General features: G+C 38.6%; 2 protein-coding genes across 2 annotated transcripts; one reads left to right on the top strand and one right to left on the bottom strand.

Moving 5' to 3' along the window:
- The first annotated feature begins 851 nt into the window (after window positions 1–851).
- On the top strand, window positions 852–12347 carry LOC113135198 (integrin alpha-X-like). The gene is made up of 30 exons (XM_026314974.2): window positions 852–1032; window positions 3729–3831; window positions 3974–4071; window positions 4217–4287; window positions 4375–4489; window positions 5234–5361; window positions 5511–5659; window positions 6105–6255; window positions 6331–6481; window positions 6702–6775; window positions 6957–7077; window positions 7404–7540; window positions 7634–7780; window positions 7867–8079; window positions 8176–8309; window positions 8526–8668; window positions 8748–8902; window positions 9003–9128; window positions 9319–9392; window positions 9497–9638; window positions 9730–9828; window positions 9919–9998; window positions 10304–10390; window positions 10473–10542; window positions 10659–10757; window positions 10897–10977; window positions 11072–11182; window positions 11364–11477; window positions 11557–11667; window positions 11874–12347. The coding sequence occupies exons 1-30, from the start codon at window positions 996–998 to the stop codon at window positions 11976–11978; spliced, it is 3426 nt and encodes a 1141-aa protein (XP_026170759.1). The 5' UTR covers window positions 852–995; the 3' UTR covers window positions 11979–12347.
- A 220-nt stretch (window positions 12348–12567) lies between these two features.
- LOC113135199 (transmembrane protease serine 9-like) lies at window positions 12568–17881 on the bottom strand. The gene is made up of 14 exons (XM_026314975.1): window positions 17744–17881; window positions 17225–17245; window positions 16828–17011; window positions 16458–16726; window positions 16027–16172; window positions 15616–15937; window positions 15361–15523; window positions 14676–14944; window positions 14368–14513; window positions 13981–14275; window positions 13716–13869; window positions 13366–13610; window positions 13145–13254; window positions 12568–13020 (listed from the first exon to the last, which is right to left on the bottom strand). Exons 1-14 carry the CDS (start codon window positions 17856–17858, stop codon window positions 12763–12765), a joined length of 2697 nt encoding a protein of 898 aa, XP_026170760.1. The 5' UTR covers window positions 17859–17881; the 3' UTR covers window positions 12568–12762.
- Between the last annotated feature and the right edge of the window lie 1500 nt (window positions 17882–19381).

Here is a 19381-nt window from a genome sequence, read left to right as displayed (position 1 = left end):
AAATCCTCCCATCACATGGCAGAGGAAGTCAAGTAAAAGGAGAAATGGACCTTTTATGTGGTAAAGCTTCAGCAGATAATTCAGATGCCATATGACGCCAAACTTCCTCTTAACCACACTGAGAACTAGTTTTTTTTTTTGTATGAGACATATTTATGGTCTGAAAAAAAAAAGACGTTGTCATATCAGTTTCTAACATCCACTCGTGTTTTTCAGCCGCGTTAAATCTGCCAACAAAATGATTTATCAGCTTCTGTTCATGAATCATTAGCTCAGAATTTAGCAACTCCTTTGCTTTGGACAATGAAGTGACAGCATACAGGGGAGAGAGCTGAGCTGAGCCTGTGGGTAAGATAAGACATCCCTTGTATGTAAAAGCCAGGCAACCATAAACAAAGTTGACCAGGTGATTACACATTAAGGAAGAATAATTCCTTTCAGGGAAAATGGGATTTTTGCCATGTCAAGTGAATTAATCATTGATAAGATGCTATCGGATTTGTATCTTGTTGGGACACTATTATTATTCTCACATTATTTTATATTGTTCTTTTTTCCAGTAGAGGCACCAATAGGGCTCATCTTATCCTACTTTTGGGCAAGTTGTATTCTGGATGAGTCACACTTTTAAAACCTTATTAGTTAAATAATGTGTGTTAATTTCTGTGGATGCACAGCAGCCTGAGGTATATAGACCAACTGTTTGAAATAAATAATCTTAAAAACAACTCACGATATGTAAAATGTCTTATTCAGCCCCTTCCTCCCCATATGTCTAATTAAAACAGAAAGTATGTCGCGACTATAACTCCTCCTACGAGTTCCTCTAACTAGCTGCGTTTGAGCAAGCACCTTAGAATTTCTGCATTTTGCTTTTGGACATCACCCTCTTTGACAAGTCTAAGCTTCCTCACATCTTTTCTGAAAAAAAGAAAAGATTTATGAGCTCAGAGAAGACATCACACTTTTAGTCTTTTCTTTCTCTCTCATGGGAGATGGGTTGGATAGTTACTATTACAGCAGTCTTCTCAGGTAAGACAAGTTTGAACTCTCATTGTCACTTTATAAATACTGATGATTTATTACAGTCCTTCCTCTTTACCCTCTGCACTGAGACCAGCCGCTGTCCATAAACCGCTGAGAAATGGACAAAGGCTGGAAAGAATGTGCACACCCCTGTGCTCTGCTGCTGCTGGATTTTTCAGATCTGGCTTATTAAACACTAGATCTTTGATCAACAAGCCATTTATCTTAAATCAGCCGTTTTGTTCTGGGGATTTGGATTTTTCTGCTATTAACAGAAGAGTTTATTCAGGCTGCTGGGTTTTTGTGTATGCAACACTCGGTGTGTATGTGTATGGGTACATCTGTATGTGCAACTGCAGCTGACTCTCTCCTCTAGCTTTGAACTGCAGCTGCTGAGAATTGATCTTCATGCTCCTTTTTTATTTTTGCGGTGGTGCACCAGACACCGAAACCCAGTGCTACCTTTATTTTTGAGAGTCCTTTTGACTTTTTGGGTGGAGCCATTTTGAACTTGATGAAACATGCAGCATTATGTCCTAAGCTAATGATTTTAAGACACTGCCTGACTGGTTGGATTTTACTCCCTTTGTAATAGGATCAACTTGCTTGCATAGTCATACACTTGATTTTTATTTTTATTTCACATGGACTTCCTGTTATTTTTTTTTCTTCCAGTGTTTCCACCCCTGATCCATTTAATTCTTTTACCCCTCCTCTGTCTCAGTAATTTTTATCTTCAGCATTAAACTTATGGTGTTTAAAGATCATGTTAGATAACTTCAGTTAGCCGTTAAAACTGACACATGATATCACTGATATTTTTATATTACTGACCCTTTGATTTTTACTGATGTTACACCAGCTGCTGTGTGCATGCTGCGAGAAATTTGATGAACACTTTCAGAAGAGAGATACTGATTAGACAGGACTTGTTGTCACAGCCCTGAACTCTATTTCTTAAATAGAGTCAGTGCTCACAGCCATACTCAAGAAACAGCTTGAATCTACTGATTTTGTACAATTTTTTACCCATGTTCCATTTCCCCCTCCTGGCTAAATTATTGAAGGGAGCTGTTTATGATGAGCTGCTACATTTACTTGACTATAATAAGCTATTCGAGAAATAGTAACCTGGATATACATCCCAACGTAGCATCCAACCTGTGCTTTTAATGGTTTGTATGACATTTAAATGTGACTTGACAGCAGAAGCCCTGTTTTGCTTATCTTACTTGACCTCACACTGCAGTTTTTCAGTAGTTTTTTCTCCTCTTACGAACTGATTTCTTTCTGTCCACTGTTATCAATTGTTGAGCACTTTTGTCTGACTTGTATCACTGGATAAGATAAGCGAAGCTACATGAAGCTAATACTGTTTAAGCCAAGCTAAGATAAACCATTATCTCCAAAGGGAAATTCAAGTGACTTATAAATAAATTTTGTTTTGATTTCTAACATCATCAGCTGTAGGTTATGTTCCTATAACATACTGGAAGTATAGTGACAAGCATAATGTAAAACTAATGTATAATTTTAAACATCTCCTGGACTAAAACATTCATAACTGTACCAATTTCAAAATAAAAGGCAAAACAGTTAATTATTATTAACCACTCAATTTATTAACATTAGTAACTTACGCTGTGTGTGATTGTAGGACACTAGAGGCATATGAATCAGAAATTGTTTAGACAAACAACCAAATTATTACTAAGTTTGAATTAAAATTGAACATACACATTTCTCACCTCTTAAAAATGAACATAATCATGTTTGGTGTTTGAAACAAACACATCAAAAACCTTTACCACTTATGACCAACTTTCTGAAGCAACATAAATTATATGTCTTGCTAGTGGTGATTTAGTTTCTCTGGCTTATTGTGCAATCAAGGATGTTGTCAAACAACAGAAATAGATGTCTAACAAAATGATGGGTGGGTGACGAAACTGGAAAAAAAAAGATGAATCATTATGATCTATCATAAAACGCCTCTGTGAGTGCTTTTCTGACACCATATACAGAAGGATGGGGCAGTCGGTCTAATAAAAAGCAGAACATGTGGGCGTTAGCCTCACTGTTAGAATTTGTTTTCTGGTAAAACTATGTCAACAAATCTATCATATGTTAAAAACTACAAAATAAAAAGGCTACATCATTACTATCAACTGTCACAATATCTTGATCAATAACTTGACCAGCAGAAAATATTTTGTCAGGCAGTCAGGAAATTGACCAAAAAAGGGAAAAAGGAAGACTTTTATGCAGCACTCACGAATACCAGGAAATCCTATGTGAGTGCGAACACACAGTAGAAGGAAGTCTGAGTTTCCATGTTCACATTCTTACATTCACATCGGACTTCATATTATTACATAACAGTTTTATTTCTGCTTTAAATAACTGAAACTGGTAGGTGCCATAGAACAAAACTAACCAGAAAGGTGGATAACTGGCTCAAGAATGTAATCCTGTCTTGTCTAGTCCAGTCACTATGAGGAGACATTTGAAGTTCCCTTTTAGTATTATTAAAAGAAAAAACACTGGCACATATCAGTCAACTCTAGTAAATGCTAAATGTGGTGCCAAAAGCAACACATAGACTGTACACATAAGCGATGAGTAATTTGAACTTTAATGTTCTTGACATCGTGGCTTTAAACCAGATAAATAATGTCTTACCATCCTCTTTCATTTCTCAGTGTTAAAAGCTTCACTTTGTTTCAATATCGATCCTGCGGCTTGGAGGGTTTGGGACAACAAAGATGCAGGTTTTGGCTACCAGGTGGTGCAGAGACAAAAAGAGTAAGTTAGAGTCTAGATTGTTAAGGTGAAGGAAACACAGCTCTATATCTTCCTAATACCCGTTCAGATATTTTTTTCGTGTTGCAACTGTTTTGTCCCCAGTCTGGTTCTCTTACAAGTTTCTCTGGTTTTATGTTATCAGCCTGCTTGTCAGTGCCCCCCTTGCACAGTACTCACAAAACGTAAGGGGAGCTATCTATAGGTGCCAAGATGGAAACTGCCAAAATATGGGTGTGACAGGTCAGTAACAACACATTTCTACATATTTTGACAGGGAGTCCAGAAATGCAGATGGTATCATCTACTTTGATGTAGCTTTGGTTTTCTGAAAATGTTGTTGCTCACACCTAAAGTCTTGAGTAACTAAAGGATGCTTTCAATGCAGCACCACAGTTTGCAGTCAACATGTCCCTTGGTTTGACAATGACCAGTGATCCCTCCACACAAAGAACAATGGTGAGTTGGTGATCTGCACATATTTGCTGGACATTAAGTGTTAAAACCCTCTTTCTTACATTGGGATGGGATTTTATCTCTTTCCAGGCATGTGGACCAACTATCCCTAAAGACTGCAAAAGTATCACCATGTACAACGGTGCATGCTTCGAGATTGGAAGTTCTAACACTATTGGATCCCCCATGCCTTCTTCTCAAGAAGGTAAGTACCTATGATAAAGGAAAGAAAAAGGTATAATTCAATTTTCATGTAAGTGGCTAAATGATTTTTACGTTGGTCACTAAATATATTTCCCAGTGAATTAATATTACTAGTGAAACTGAGCCTGGATCAGTTTGCTTCTCTTGTCAAGTTTATGTCCCTCACATGCATCATGTGTGATTACATTTACATCCATACAATAACAAACAGCAACATAATGCAAAAATAAGGCATTATTGAATGCAAAGATAATGCTGGTACACTCAAAGGCTTTAAGAGGACATTAAAAGGGAAGTTGTAGTTTTAGTCTCCACTTACTGAGAAGGATTTTTTTTAGGATTATGCTAATTTCTCATCAAGTTGGTTTAGTGGTTACCACTATTGCCTCACAGCAAGAAGGTTCCTGGTTTGAAACCCATCAGGGTCCTTTCTGTGTGGAGTTTGCATGTTCTCCCTGTGCTTGTGTGGGTTTTCTCCAGGTACTCTGGTTTCCTCCCACAGTCCAAAAACATGTATGTCAGGTTGATTGGTGACTCTAAATTGCCCATAGGAGTGAGTGTGAGTGTGTGCGGTTGTTTGTGTCTATGTGGCCCTGTGATGGACTGGTGACCTGTCCAGGGTGTACCCCTGCCTTTCACCCACAGAGAGCTGGGATAGGCTCCAGCAGATCCATGTGACCCTGGTTAGAAATCAGTGGGTATAAATGATGGATGGATGCTAATTTCTGATCCATCTCTTTGACAGAGTGCCGATTACAAGCAGACATTGCATTTCTACTGGATGGTTCAGGAAGTGTGTCCTATGTGGATTTTATCACAATGAAGGGTTTTGTGAAAAAGCTGGTCAGCTCATTCCAGGGAAGAGATACTCAGGTAAAGGACTGTGTTCCCACCGTCAATGAAACCAAAGTACAGACTCAGACTAATTGATTTTTTTAATTGACATCTTTAAATTGACTGTTAAATTAATGGAGTATTAAAATTTGACTGCATTTGAAATTTTCTTTGTCCTACTTTTACAGTTCGCTATTGCCCAGTTTTCCAGCAGTCGCACCATCCATTCCTACTTTAACAATTTTTTCTCTGGATCTCAACCATGGGAGTCTAAAGTTGACAGCATTCGGCAACTATCAGGAGGAACCTACACAGCTAATGCCATCAGATTTGTGGTGTAAGCGATGAATAATATAATCATGCTGACTTTCCATTTGGACAGGAATCTCTAAAGAATTCTATTAAAGTAAAATACAAAAATGTATATTGAATCTGTCGAAGAAGGGTTTGGTCATGATGTTGAATATTGATACACTCCAATGAAAAAATGGCAGATAACACAAAATGCTGCTCTTTTGCAAATACAGGCAGTTCAAGTCTGACCTGATTTTAGGCATAATTTCTGACCACCTTCTTTTCTTCCCCTCAGCATTGATCAACAAACAAATTTTAAAAACCTGATATCACAAAAAATATTGTATGTTTTTTTGACATTTTGCAGTGTTAAATGAAGAAAGTAAGCAAGTACAATAAAACTGCTTTTTTACTTAGATAATTAGGCAAATGTTGATACAAAATGTACTGCTAAAAAAGTGTAGTGAAATTCAATCTTTTTTGGACAGCAATGAAGTTTTCACACAATATAGAGGTTCCAGACCAGATGTGAAGAAGATCTTGATAGTTATTACCGATGGAGAATCTCATGACCGAACAGATTTGCCATCTGCAGCAGCCTTAGCTGAGACGAAAAGCATTGTTCGATTTGCTATTGGAGTAAGTTCTTCAGTTCCACTAAATTTATGCAACTAATAAACTCACACAGAATAACATATTTAGTTTTTTCACTAGGTGGGGACTGCCTTTACCAAACCTGATGCAAAAAATGAACTGGACACCATTGCATCCAAACCCTCAGAAAGTCATGTGTTTCAGGTGCAGAGCTTTAATGCACTTGATAAAATAAGAGAGAACTTGCAGGCCAAAATCTTCTCTATTGAAGGTATTGTTGTATGTTGTATTTGTATGTATCAGATACTGCATTTAGCCTGCTTAAAATAGTCCTTTCAAAATAAAACAAATTCAATCACAACTTTTGTCTATGCATGAATGGCTATTTATCTGATTTTTATTTTTTATTTAGTCTGCACCACTTTGGGTAGAATTTACATAATTATTCTATCACGTAGAAAATATTGAGATCATTTATTTTGCTGTTACAGGATCTCAAACAAGTGGAGAGTCACTAAAAATGGAAATGGCTCAGGAAGGATTCAGTGCTGCTTATGTGCCTGGGGTACTAAATAATCACTGGACAACACCCACTTACACACGTCACTCTGACACGTTTGGCTGAAAAGCAAAAACAAAACTAAACAGAGTTTTATAGTTCAACAAAATCCACATTTTGAATGTATGAGCCAATGGACTTTCTTTACCTGATGATTACTGTTTTAATGTTGCTTTCTATAATGAAGGGATTTCAGATGGCTATTGTTGGTGCCAATGGTTGGAGAGGAGGCTACCAACAATACAACTATGCACAGCAGAATGTCGGCTCATTTGAGCCTCAGGCTATAGAGCCTGACAGTTATCTGGGTAAGAACATGACAGTAATAATTTGTATAAGCACTGCTCTATTGCAACACTTCCTCCCATTTTGGAGAAAAAATGGATCAAATGTGAGAGTTTGGAAAATGGAAAAAGACAAATGAGGAATAAGAAGGCAGATATTTGAAGGTATACATAAGTATTGTTTGTCACTCAAGCATTTTTAATATTAAATAAAAATATGTAATGTTCAAATTTTAGCTTCCCTAAAGAATAAAGCCTAATATTTTAAGACTTAAAAATCCACAAAAGGTATGGAATATCTCTATATTGGGAGACAATAAACATTTGATACTTCAACTCTTAAATTCTAGGTTACTCCATGACAATTGCTAAATCCAATAGAGCTACACTGACTGTTCTCGGTGCTCCAAGATATCAACACAGAGGAGTTGTGGTAACAGCCTATGGAAACGACATCCGACAAGTGATTGATCGCCCTGAACAGCAGGTGTGTGTTTAGACTGAAATATATAATCCTGGTAAACCACTGGAATCATTCATTATCCAATTCTTTTGATTAATAAATTGCTGCTTTGCACAGTTTCAGACCGGTGAATACTTTGGAGCAGAAGTTTGTGCCATGGATGTGAATCGTGATGGAAACACTGACCTAGTCCTCATATCGTCACCAATGTACAGGGATGCTGCTGGAGAGGGAAGAGTTTATGTTTGCAGTTTATCTGGTTTGGTAAATGTCAGTTTTATCTGGTACATGAAGCCGTTCGTTTTTGTTTTAATGGCCATGCAGACATTGACTCTCATCCTCTACACCAGATTGTCGAGTGTCTCTTTGATTCTTCTACCTACCTGAGAGGGGATGCATCTAACAAAGGAAGGTTTGGGTCTTCTCTAGCCGTGCTGCCTGATCTTAACACAGATGGATTCAGTGATTTGGCAGTCGGAGCACCTTTGGAGAATGACGGTCAAGGCAGCATCTATATATTTCATGGCGAAGGAGGAACAAGACTCAGTCCTACTTACTCACAGGTTAGTAACAAACAAGGTTAGGTAAGGTTTCATGCTTCCCACTGTATTTAAAACATATACAATTTTCACGTTAACTAAAAATCTTCCATTACATAGAGAATTGCTGGCTCTGAAGTCAAGTCTGGACTGAAGTTTTTTGGCATTTCAATCAGTCAGTCGTCTTTCGATCATAGCGGGGACAGTCTGCCTGACTTGGCTGTGGGTTCAAAGGGCACAGTTGTCTTACTCAGGTAAGTCCAAAAATTCAGCTTTGCGAGCAAAGTAAAGACAATTGCCAAAACTGTGGTAACAAATTCAGGCCAGAACTGTTCTTCAGTAATGGATAACAGGTATAGAGGTATCAGGCAGGTAAAGATATGAGCATTGTCAGTTTAGTATCCTGTCGGACTGTTAATCACAAAGCCAAAGGTGATTCATATGTATTTTTCTACTCAATCCATTTCCAGATCAAGGCCTATAGTAATGGTTCAAGCTTTAGTATCATTCAACCCCTCCAAAATCCCAACCCAAAACTCAGACTGCTCAAGACCACTAAAGAACACAGCCTCTATCTGCTTTCTCATGAGCAGACAGTCTACAGTAGACACAGGTTTGTTGTCCCGACACTTTCCATCTTACATATTTGTATGTGTGTACATGAGTGACCAATAAAACCGGATTTATTCCAGCTCAAGCAAAGATTACTTATACTTTTACGCTGGATGCCACTCGGAAGCCTCCAAACAACAGAGCTTACATTGTGGAGAAACAGCGAGAGAAGACAGACTCGATTTCTATCACGTTAGGAGCACAACAATGCCTTGATGTGGATTTCTTTACTGAGGTAAGTTATTTCAAATGAAATACCTTCTATAGCCTACAGCAGTTCAGTCTGGAAAACAAAAACATTATGTCATGACATAACGGTTACCCTCTTCTTGCAGGCTTGTCCAGAAGATGCACTCAATGCACTTAATAATGAGCTCAGATTCACCTTTGACGGTATCGCCTCTCCAACAAATCTCAAACCCAGTCTTGCCCAGCAGGCACAAACAACAGCTTTTCATCCTGTAAGTAACCTTTAAAGACATTTGGTTTGGGAAATGTGGCAACGCAAGTGTCATCCTTATAAAGCTTCGCTTCTGCTACTACGAGTCGTTCTAGACCACGTTTATTCATAAGAATATCAGACTTTTTAATTTCTATCTTTGCCGTTCCTCTTGTTAACAAACATGACTTATTTCACACTTTCTCCGACAGTTAAACTTTGAGATCAACTGCGGCACTGATAACAAATGTGTAGATAACTTAAAAGTGGACTTCAACTTCACTGGGTGAGTTACAAATTTCCAAAGCCTAAGTTTATTTCGCACATTGAAAAGGATCAGCATGCTGTGTATTTTCAGTCCTCATGTTCTACTATTTGATAACCTGCCAGGTCCTCAGAGGTTAAAGTGGGCATTGATGAACTGCTGGACGTCACCGTCTCAGTGGAGAACAGCGAGGAAAACTCCTACAACACCCGTGTTGTTCTCACATACCCAGCTGGGCTCTCCTACAGAAAGTTCACGATTCATAAGGTAAGGGGGTCAGGATCGGTTGTGTTTGGTAATGAAACCACGGTAATTCTGGCTGATATGTTAGTTTCATTTTTTACTTTTTTTAATAAAGGGAAGAATAGAGTGCAACTCACTGGACAGTGGAGACGGCTTACAGCGAGGAAAAACAGACTGCACTATTGACAAGCCTATTTTCAAGAGCAACACTAAGGTTTGTTTGTGCGGAAGAATCTTTTCTCGAGGCTGCACAGAGTCCTGCAAAACCGATGCAATCTGATCTGTCTCATTCTTTTTATTTTAGGCTCTTTTCATTGTCTCTTACGGAATTGAAACCAACAGCCGGCTCAACAGCAGACTTTTTGTCACTGCAAATGCCACCAGGTATTGTTCGAGAAGAAGAAGAAGAAGTACTTTATTAATCCCCAAGGGGAAATTCAATTGTTACAGCAGTTATTCAAAGTTAATAAATTTGAGATTATTTAACTTATATTAATTAATAGTAATTAATAAAGTAACTAACGTATGTAGAAAAATAAAGTAATTATTTATTTTGGGGGGGTTTGTGTGTGTGTGTGTGTGTGTGTATTCATCCAGCTGGCTCCCTATGAACACAACACTATGTATAAGTGCGTGTGTGTAATAATCTTGTTACTATTTGTACAATTAATTTCACTTCTCTATTTTAGTGGGAACCAGGACCATTCCAGTTCTAGCGAACTCTACAAAATGAATGAGATTGATGTGAAGTACAGTATTTTCATTACAATTCAAAGGTTTGTACTGTCATGTTAAATAACAATAAATGTTCTAATAATAATTTTAAGCATTAATCAAATGTTAACTATGTCTTTTTAGCCCCCTCAGCTACACTAATTTCACTTTCGGAAAGAATAATTTGCAGAAACCACTGACACAATCAATTGAGGTAAGATGTGATACCAGTGGTATTTTGAAGTATCTTGACTTTAATGCTGGCTTAGCTTCCTAGCTTCTTAAGTACCGCCCTTTTTACCACCTACTCATTTTCTCCCCTTCTGGTAGGTTGCAAACAATATCAGAGCACTAAATTTCACTGTGGTGATCAAGGTGCCAGTAAACCTCGGCAATAAAGACATCTGGGTGGATTCAAACAGCCTGCAGGTGACATCTGATGGATCTTGTACTTATGAACCCAAAGATGTTTCAGATATGCCTGTTTTAATATGCTCAAGGATGGATGGAAGTAGCTGTGCGAGGGTCACATGCTGTTCTCTTAAACTGACAATCGGCACTGTTTCAGATTCCTGACTGCAGAAGAGACAGGGATGAGGAACCTATTTTCAAAGATTTTGTTGCTCAGATACAGAAAAATAAGTCAGTGGTAAGTATGTCCCTATCATCTCTGAGTTAGACTTTAGTTAGATTTTCAGAAAGGTCATTTACACTGCTTTCTATCATCTTCTAATCCCCCACAGGACTGCTCTGTAGCCAGATGCAGAGTATTCCGGTGCACTAGGTTCATGGGAAGACTAGACAGTAAAAAGTACATAATCTCTGCCAACCTGAGCTCAGGATGGATTGAGCAGGTAACTGATGTGTAAAACAGCTATTACAGGTTTGAAGTGAGTCACGAAAAGGAAGTATTTAATTACAACTGGCAGCAGATTGGCCAAACATGTGTTAGATCTTCATAAACAATCATTACATAATGAAATTTAATTCCAAAGAGATCAAAACTTAAATAACTTCCAATTATTTCTGAAACAGATCGGACTTCACTCTGCAAAATTTGTCTTGACTAGCACGGCCAGTCTGGAGTACGACAGAAGCCAGTACATCTTCTTTTCAACAACGTCTAATAACAATCCTCCTGTTCGCAAGGTGATTACATGTTAAATTCTATTATTTGTGTTTTAAGTAAGTGTGAATTTGACCCACATTGTTTCACCTCATCTCTAAGATTGAAGCAGTGGTAGAAGTGTACCCTGAACCAGACTTCACTAAAGAGATCATTGGGGGATCTTTGGGAGGGTTGGCTCTACTGGCTTTAATCACCGCTGGCCTTTATAAGGTGAGACCCTATACTCAGTTTGATAAAACCACTATGAAATGTGCTTTTGAACACTTATTATTGCAAACTGCACAAAGTGAGAATAAAAAAATGTCTTTTTATTTTCAAATATTCTACTTGTATTAGTCATTTGTTATTTTCAGTAATTTATCATAAGAGTCAAATATAGGATTGATATGTTTTGTACCTCTGTTTTGTGCTCTCAGGCAGGATTTTTCAAGAGTAAATATCAGAACATGATTAACAATGCAGGAGGAGAAGCAGGTCCAGCAGCTGATGGAGATGCACCCGCACCAGAACCAGACGCGTAAAAAGAACGTTTATATCCCACAGACACTGTCCAAGACAATCATAATACTTGTCTTATGATGGCAGCTGACCACAGAACACCACAAGTGTCATAACACTGACAGTGATGCTGTTCCCACTAATTCATCTGTGCTTGGCTGTGTCTGAAATCACCCTCCTCGCTCACTCAATTTTCCTTGAATTGCAGTAATTTTTTGCAAACTATGTATATTTTGTTTTACGTGAGAAATATCAATACGCAATGGATCAATCTGCTAGATCCTGCTTTTCATTGCACAAAAACTGTTGAAATACTGTATATGGGATGCATAAGAACTAAAAACACCTCTATTTGAAACAACTGGTATTTTAAATAAAATATGTAAAATTGATCTTATGAAATTATTATGATGAACATTCTGAACTTATGCAGACACATTTGCCTTTATGCTGTAATACTTTAATAATTATTATACATGTGATAAAATTTATTTCATTTTTCTTAATTACATAACATTTAATTTTGTGCATAAATTTATGTAAAGACAAAAAAAAAGGCACAGTAAAATGAAAGAATGAAAAGACGTCACTGTGTAGAACATTTCTATTAATGTGAAATACTTCGTTATAAAATAATATTTCTTTGAAAGTGCCTCCGGACGCTTCATTTTCCCGTTTCACCAGAGTTTTGTAAGTGCAATGACAGAATATGAATGAGGGTCTTTGAGAGTGTTCAGACCTGTCGGTCAGCTTGACCTATGCAGTAATGAACTACTTCAACCACCCCGATTGGCAACAGACCTAACATCACAGCAGAAACTTGCAAGTAATGAATACAGCAAAAAAGAGGAACAAAGAGATTGAGAAAGTTGGGGCACTTCCTATTGCAGCTGGTGATGGAGACAGCAAGTTGCCAACTGTTTCCTTTAAGAATGACCTGAATCTTGAAGTTTTGGAAAAAACCTGAACAACTCCATGGACTGATTTAATATCACTCACAGTCACAACGGCCACCTGGAACCAAGATGAGTCTGACTTGCACAGCAGAGGGCTGCCCTCATCCCCCTGTGAATATGAAAAACACAGGATTCACTATGCGTGACCTGACACATCCGAAATGAAGAATTATGCCCTGATGACAAGCAAACTGATTTTAGAAACACTGGTGGATGGGAGAACATTATTTTACCTGTTGTAAGTCAATGGGATAAACACAAATGTTCTCTGAACCAGAAACGTTCTCACAACTTGCCACTTGAGTTTCAAGGTCTTGAACATCTGAGCCATTTTTATCAGCACCTTAAATAAAAAAACATTTATACATGTGAATTCAATCTATGCCAACTATGAAAATCCACTCAAAATGACTAATAACAGACCCAAAAGAAAAACAGCTTGCTAAACCCTTACCCGAGCCTACCACCCAGCATTGACTGCCAATGGGAAAGGACCTGCCGTTGTTCAAGTCCACACACACAGGCTGGATATAGTCTCCATAGCTGACTGATTTCTCCAGCTGCAGCAAAGCAATATTGGAGCCTGTTATTTTGCTCAATGTAATGTTCACAACTCCCAGAGAAACCGCAAACTGTTCAGTGCCGTTCACACATTGCTGGCCAAGAAAGACTCTCCACTCATGGACATCTGGATTGGGGCTGCCAGGAGGACATAACCACCCTTAGAAATACAACTCTAATTCTTCAATGTCTTTCATTGAATGTCTTCAATGAAAAATGAATCTGAAGGGTTTTTATACCTACCCAGAAAAGCACTGAGAAGCTGTGAGCACAAAGTTATCAGTGATGAGGCTTCCTCCACAAGTGTAGACTCCTTTTCTGTGGAGCCTCACCATCCAGGGTGACAATCCTCCAGGACCAATGCTACCATCACCTTCAATAGGAACACACAGTGACTCTAGAAGAGAAAAATACTTTAACACATTCAAGCAGAAATAAATTTGATAAAAATTTATAAGATCATTTAAATTCAAGCATGGGAAAAAAAGAGGTTTTTCAGGACACTCACTTGCAGAAGTGGCTACAGTTTGTGTAGTAGTACTTGGAGTCGTTGGCAAAGTTGTTGGGGGAGGTGGTAGACCAGGACAGGTGTAGCTGTTGTCAGTATTGGGCCCTTTGGAAATGAACTTCACAAAACCAGGCTTGTCGGTGCTGATGTGGGAGTTGATCCAGGACTCGTAACGAGACACTCTGGAGTAGACTCCTGGCAGGTTGGGCCGAGCGCAGCCAAACCCAAAACTAACTATTCCAGACTGGATCCAGATGGATCCCTGTTTGCTGACCATTGGACCTCCTGAATCCCCCTGAGGAGAGAGAGGAGTGAAAATTCAACCTCACTACTTAAAAATATGATTTTAAAATGTGGGTGACTATCTGAAAATAAATGATTTAATACCTGACATGAGTCTTTGCCTCCTGCCAGAGCACCAGCACAGATCATATTGTCTGTGACTCTGCCGACTCCGAGAAGACAGTTACATTGTCTGTTTCCTACAACCGGCACCTCCACTTCTTGCAGAGTTTGTGGGGGTGGTAATGGCACTGAAAACAAAGAACACAGCTTTTCAAATGATGCCATGACCAGAATGACTTATGAACTGAGAAATGCATAAGTGTTGATTTAGTTTTTGAGCTTTTTAAGTAAATTTTTGTTTTATCGCATAGAAAATATAATAGTTAATGTTTTTATCAAAACTTTCTCACCTCCCTCCTGGATTGCACCCCAGCCAGTGACCCAGCTCACAGTCCCGTTGTTGAACACACTGCCACTGGCTGCCAGACACACAGGTCTGATGTAGTCTGTGAACTGGACTGGAGAGGAGAGTCTGAGCAGAGCAATGTCGTTGTTGTCGGTGTTGCTTTCATAGCTTGGGTACAAAATGATTCTGTCAACAGTTCTGGACACCTCGTTTGGGTTTTTACCCTCTTGATTCTGCCGGCCTAAGAAAACCTGCCATCTATTTGTGCTTGTACTGCAAACAAAAACAATATGAACAAAGCAGAGAACTGCGGTGACATATCCTGTTATGAGGTGGTCCACAAACATCATCAGTGGAAAACTGTGTGTCAAGAGTTGTTGAAATGGCTGAACAAAAAATTAAAGTGGATATCCCAAATTTTTATTGGCCATATATTCAAAGATAAAACAAGCTTTTATGCCATTAATCAGATCTGTGGCCATTTTCATTCTAACTACTGTTCTTGGTTAAGTGCTTTTAAATGTACTTTCTATTTTTCATTGCAACCAAAATCCTGGAAAGTTTAATACAAAGAAAAACTAATATGTTTCTGTAGCACCTAGTTGATCTGTTTCACCTCCATTGGTTTTATTTTTCAGTTGTTTTACCATGTATGCCACAGTTGTTTTTGTTATTAGGTAGGTAGGTACCTGGAGAAGCAGTGAGCAGCAGACATCACCCACTCTCTGTTGATGAGGGAACCCCCACAGGCATGGCGGCCAGACTTGTGCAGACTAACCTGCCAGGGCCAACTTCCAGGTGAAGCATCTTCACCTCCAACAATTTTATTATTGATGGGGGATGTTCCACAAACTAGATAGAAGATTAAGAAAGGGCAGACACTCTGAATATGAATATACTAAGTTTATATCCAATTACACTTAAAACATGACATAAAAACAAACCTTCTGCACTTGGAGCAACAGCAGCTAATGCTCTGGTTTTGATCGTGACATCTGGTCCTGCAGCAGCAGCAGCAACACTAATGACAGAAAGTGGTAGACCAGGACAGGTGTAGTCGCTGTCGGTATCAGACCCACTGGAGATGAACTCGACGAAGCCTGGTTTATCAGTGCTGATGTGGGAGTTGATCCAGGACTCATAACGAGACACTCTGGAGTAGACTCCTGGCAGGTTGGGCCGAGCGCAGCCAATCCCAAAACTAACTATTCCAGACTGGACCCAGACGGAGCCCTGTTTGCTGACCATTGGACCTCCTGAATCACCCTGAGGAGAGAGAGAGAGGAGATATCAGAGGACTTCAGGAAACCCTAAACACATTACCAACAAGTGAAAAATCAAATGAAGCAGCCTACATAACATGCGTCTTTGCCTCCTGCCAGAGCACCAGCACAGATCATGTTGTCTGTAACTGTACCAACTCCCAGAAGACAGTTACATTGTCTGTTTCCCACAACTGGCACTTCCACTTCTTGTAGAGTTTTAGGGGACGGTAACGTCACTGAAACATAAAACCATTAGAAGATGTCATACACCTGCACTAGATATATGATGCTTTTTGTGTAATAAGAAGTCTTAGTAAGATACAGAAGAAAAATCTATATTTTAAGATGAACTTCTCAGACATGGCAGAATTAACTGTTAAACTGGATTTAGACCATGGAAGTGGAAGAATTCGTGTAAGTGCAACTGGTAACACTGCTCCAAAGGACAATATGACTGTGACAGATCATTTCACAACTTCTGGCTTGTTTTAAAAGCCCTGTGTACATGTTCTCATCCTCACCTCCCTCCTGGATTACACCCCAGCCAGTGACCCAGCTCACAGTCCCGTTGTTGAACACACTGCCACTGGCTGCCAGACACACAGGTCTGATGTAGTCTGTGAACTGGACTGGAGAGGAGAGTCTGAGCAGAGCAATGTCGTTGTCAGCGGTGTTACTGTCATATTTTGGGTGTAGCACGATTTTAGCGACTCTCCTGGACACTTCGTTTAGGTTATCGCCCTCTTGATTTTGTCGACCGAGCACGACAGTCCAATCAGCTTGGTCTAAACTGAAAAGAAACCACAATAGTATTTATAGGCATGTCCATCCTAATGCTTGCCTTATTACAGTAAAAGATTAGTTAAACCCCAGCCCTGACAGGATACTTACCTGGAGGACTGTGTAATCCATCTGTGAACGCAGTGAGCAGCAGTCATCACCCACTCTTTGTTGATGAGAGAAGCACCACAGATATAAGCATCGAATATATGCACACTAGCCTGCCAGGGCCAGTTTCCAGGAGGAGCATCTTCACCCCCAACTATCCTGGGGTTGAGTGGAGCAGTACCACAAACTGGAAAACAAACAACCATGGCTGAGTCGATCAAGATACTTCAGGTTAATAAAAGAAAACCAAAATAGTAAAAAAACAAAACAAATTTTAAAAAAAAGTAAAAAGTTTCTTAATATTTTATTAAAGGTTTGTGAACCACAGAATTCAATATCTGCTCCCATAAAGCTACAGTAAAATGTTGAAATTTAGGTAGATTAAGGAAAAATGTCTTACCATCAAGCTGAGCATTTGATTCTAGGAAAAAGAAGACAAAAATGGTTGAGTCATATCAGTCTGAGGTGTGTGGACTATGTCCAGGCAAACACCACAAAAGAACAGGAACAGATTGTATTCCCCCAGTCTGCTTCCATTTTCTGGACTCTGCATCCCATCTTAATATTATAGTTTTAGGCACCACTTTCTAATACGTCACTATAACATGTTTTACTAAACTGAAAGTAATGGCTTTATTAATGGCTAATAAACTTTTTGTCATGGATAAGAAAAAGTTGGTAAACTAATACATGAACTAAAAACAGAACAAAAGTTATCCCATAATCTGTAATTACACGTTTATGAGTCTACAAATGGTTAAAAACTAGTCAAATCTAAAACAAATTTAGTTTTTTGCACTACTCAAAACTTCAGTTAACCGTAATGTTAATTTCTAAGCAGGTCTACTCTGCTTTAAACTATTTTAACTAACTATTTTTCCTGCATATGTAGCTCAAGAAGACGTAGAATTTGACTTACCTGCAAGTAAAAGGCTTGCAAGTGCCAATACCCAGATCCTTTGCTTCAAAGCCATTGTGTGACCGCTCAGTTGTTTGTCATTCTTTATATGTTGGTTTGCCCTGTCACCTGCCATGAGGTGTTCCCCTCCCACCTGCCATGAGGTTTGCCCCTCCCACCCTATTCAAGTAAATCGAAACGTTTTGATTTTTTTTTTAAAAAGTAGCACATTATTGTAATTTCATATAGCTCAAAGGTTACTTACTATCTTGTTTGTTAACTGCATGGATTATACCTTAATATCTGAAAATAATATTAAATCATATCACATCAATAAAATCTTTTATAAGCAGTGTTTCTATAGATGATAATGACTTCTAACCTTAACTTTTTCTGTGTCTCATCAAAGTTGTGGACAAATCTGCCTCATATGAGACATTTGAAAAGTGTAAAAGAGGGAAACATACAGTTTCTTACTCTCTCCCACACTGAAGAAGCAACAGACATTATTATAAGATGTGACAAAAGTATCGTTGTTTGTAAGGCAATTGTGTATGTCAACATCTTTACTACTGTGTGTGAATTTCAAAGACAAAACAGTTTCTGGTTAGGTCACTGTAGTCATCCAGACTATGTGCTCTAATGCTGACATGACAGGATGTAACCTTCCGGCTATGTAACACTTAATTTCTAACATTTACATTGCAAATAAAAGGAATATATTTATAGCATGATGTCAGCTGATTGAGTTAGTAATGTGTGCATTCACCTCAGTTACTGCGTAATTAAATGGTTGATTTTAACATATGACACAAACCACTGGCATCGGTCACATCCTTAAAAATAGTTATTGCACATGGGTTTCAGGGGTTTGTTGGGCAGGAAGGGTGTATCAGGTACAATGTTGTCATCGCATCACCCATGTAGTCAAACATCAACATCAAATTTCATTTACAGATAAACCAGAAACTTTTCACTACATATCTATTGTACTTAGTTAATAAGTTAAACCAGAATGATGAATATTTTGAGTTATGACAATACTACACAAGTTCGTATGAGGCATAATAATATATGGCTTTCATTATTATTAAAGCGTATAGACCTGAGTATGTTGTTGTTACACACACTCCCCAACACATTAGACTGGCAGCAGGCCACTGCTGGACAATAAAAAAACAAAACTGAGAACTGACACACTGATCTAAAATCCAAGTGTGGGCGCTGGCCTGATTTATCTTTGGTATATCAAACTATAAGTGTCCACAGTGCACAGTCGGTCCTGACTCACTTCAGGAAGTGATAAGAGGAAATGGAGAACACAAATGTTCACAGTGAGTTTGCAGAGTATACAACATTAAAAACTATTTGTAAAAAAAGGCAACATGAGACAGTGCATGCAACTCTCTTGATTTCAAATATTATTATCTGTCACTAATACTAACATTCTCACAAAATAGTCTGGAACCTCTCGTAGACTAAGTTAAACTAAACCTCCCTTCACATTCACAGATTTACACCAGAGATGATATCTGAGAAAACAGCAACCCATGCCATGTAATGAGTTTAAACATGACAACTGAGTGAATCACGTATTACTAAAATCTGCTTAGATTTTGTGGAAAACTACCCAGTGAGTACAGAAGTTGTGAGGGGGGT

Source organism: Mastacembelus armatus, chromosome 19, assembly GCF_900324485.2.
Source record: "Mastacembelus armatus chromosome 19, fMasArm1.2, whole genome shotgun sequence".
NCBI classification, from domain to species: domain Eukaryota; kingdom Metazoa; phylum Chordata; class Actinopteri; order Synbranchiformes; family Mastacembelidae; genus Mastacembelus; species Mastacembelus armatus.
This window is presented reverse-complemented; position numbering and strand designations above follow the sequence as displayed.

What these genes read in the sequence shown, in the direction of transcription:
- LOC113135199 (XM_026314975.1), bottom strand. Translation starts at nt 17,858, where the DNA reads ATGGCAGGTGACAGGGCAAACCAACATATAAAGAATGACAAACAACTG. An exon ending in GAGGCAAAGACTCATGTCAG is followed by an intron (nt 14,276 to 14,367) that starts GTATTAAATCAT and finishes CTCTCTCCTCAG; the next exon opens with GGGGATTCAGGAGGTCCAAT. An exon ending in ATGCTGGGTGGTAGGCTCGG is followed by an intron (nt 13,255 to 13,365) that starts GTAAGGGTTTAG and finishes TTTTTATTTAAG; the next exon opens with GTGCTGATAAAAATGGCTCA.
- LOC113135198 (XM_026314974.2), top strand. Translation starts at nt 996, where the DNA reads ATGGGTTGGATAGTTACTATTACAGCAGTCTTCTCAG. An exon ending in ATTTTCATTACAATTCAAAG is followed by an intron (nt 10,391 to 10,472) that starts GTTTGTACTGTC and finishes ATGTCTTTTTAG; the next exon opens with CCCCCTCAGCTACACTAATT. An exon ending in ACAATCCTCCTGTTCGCAAG is followed by an intron (nt 11,478 to 11,556) that starts GTGATTACATGT and finishes CTCATCTCTAAG; the next exon opens with ATTGAAGCAGTGGTAGAAGT.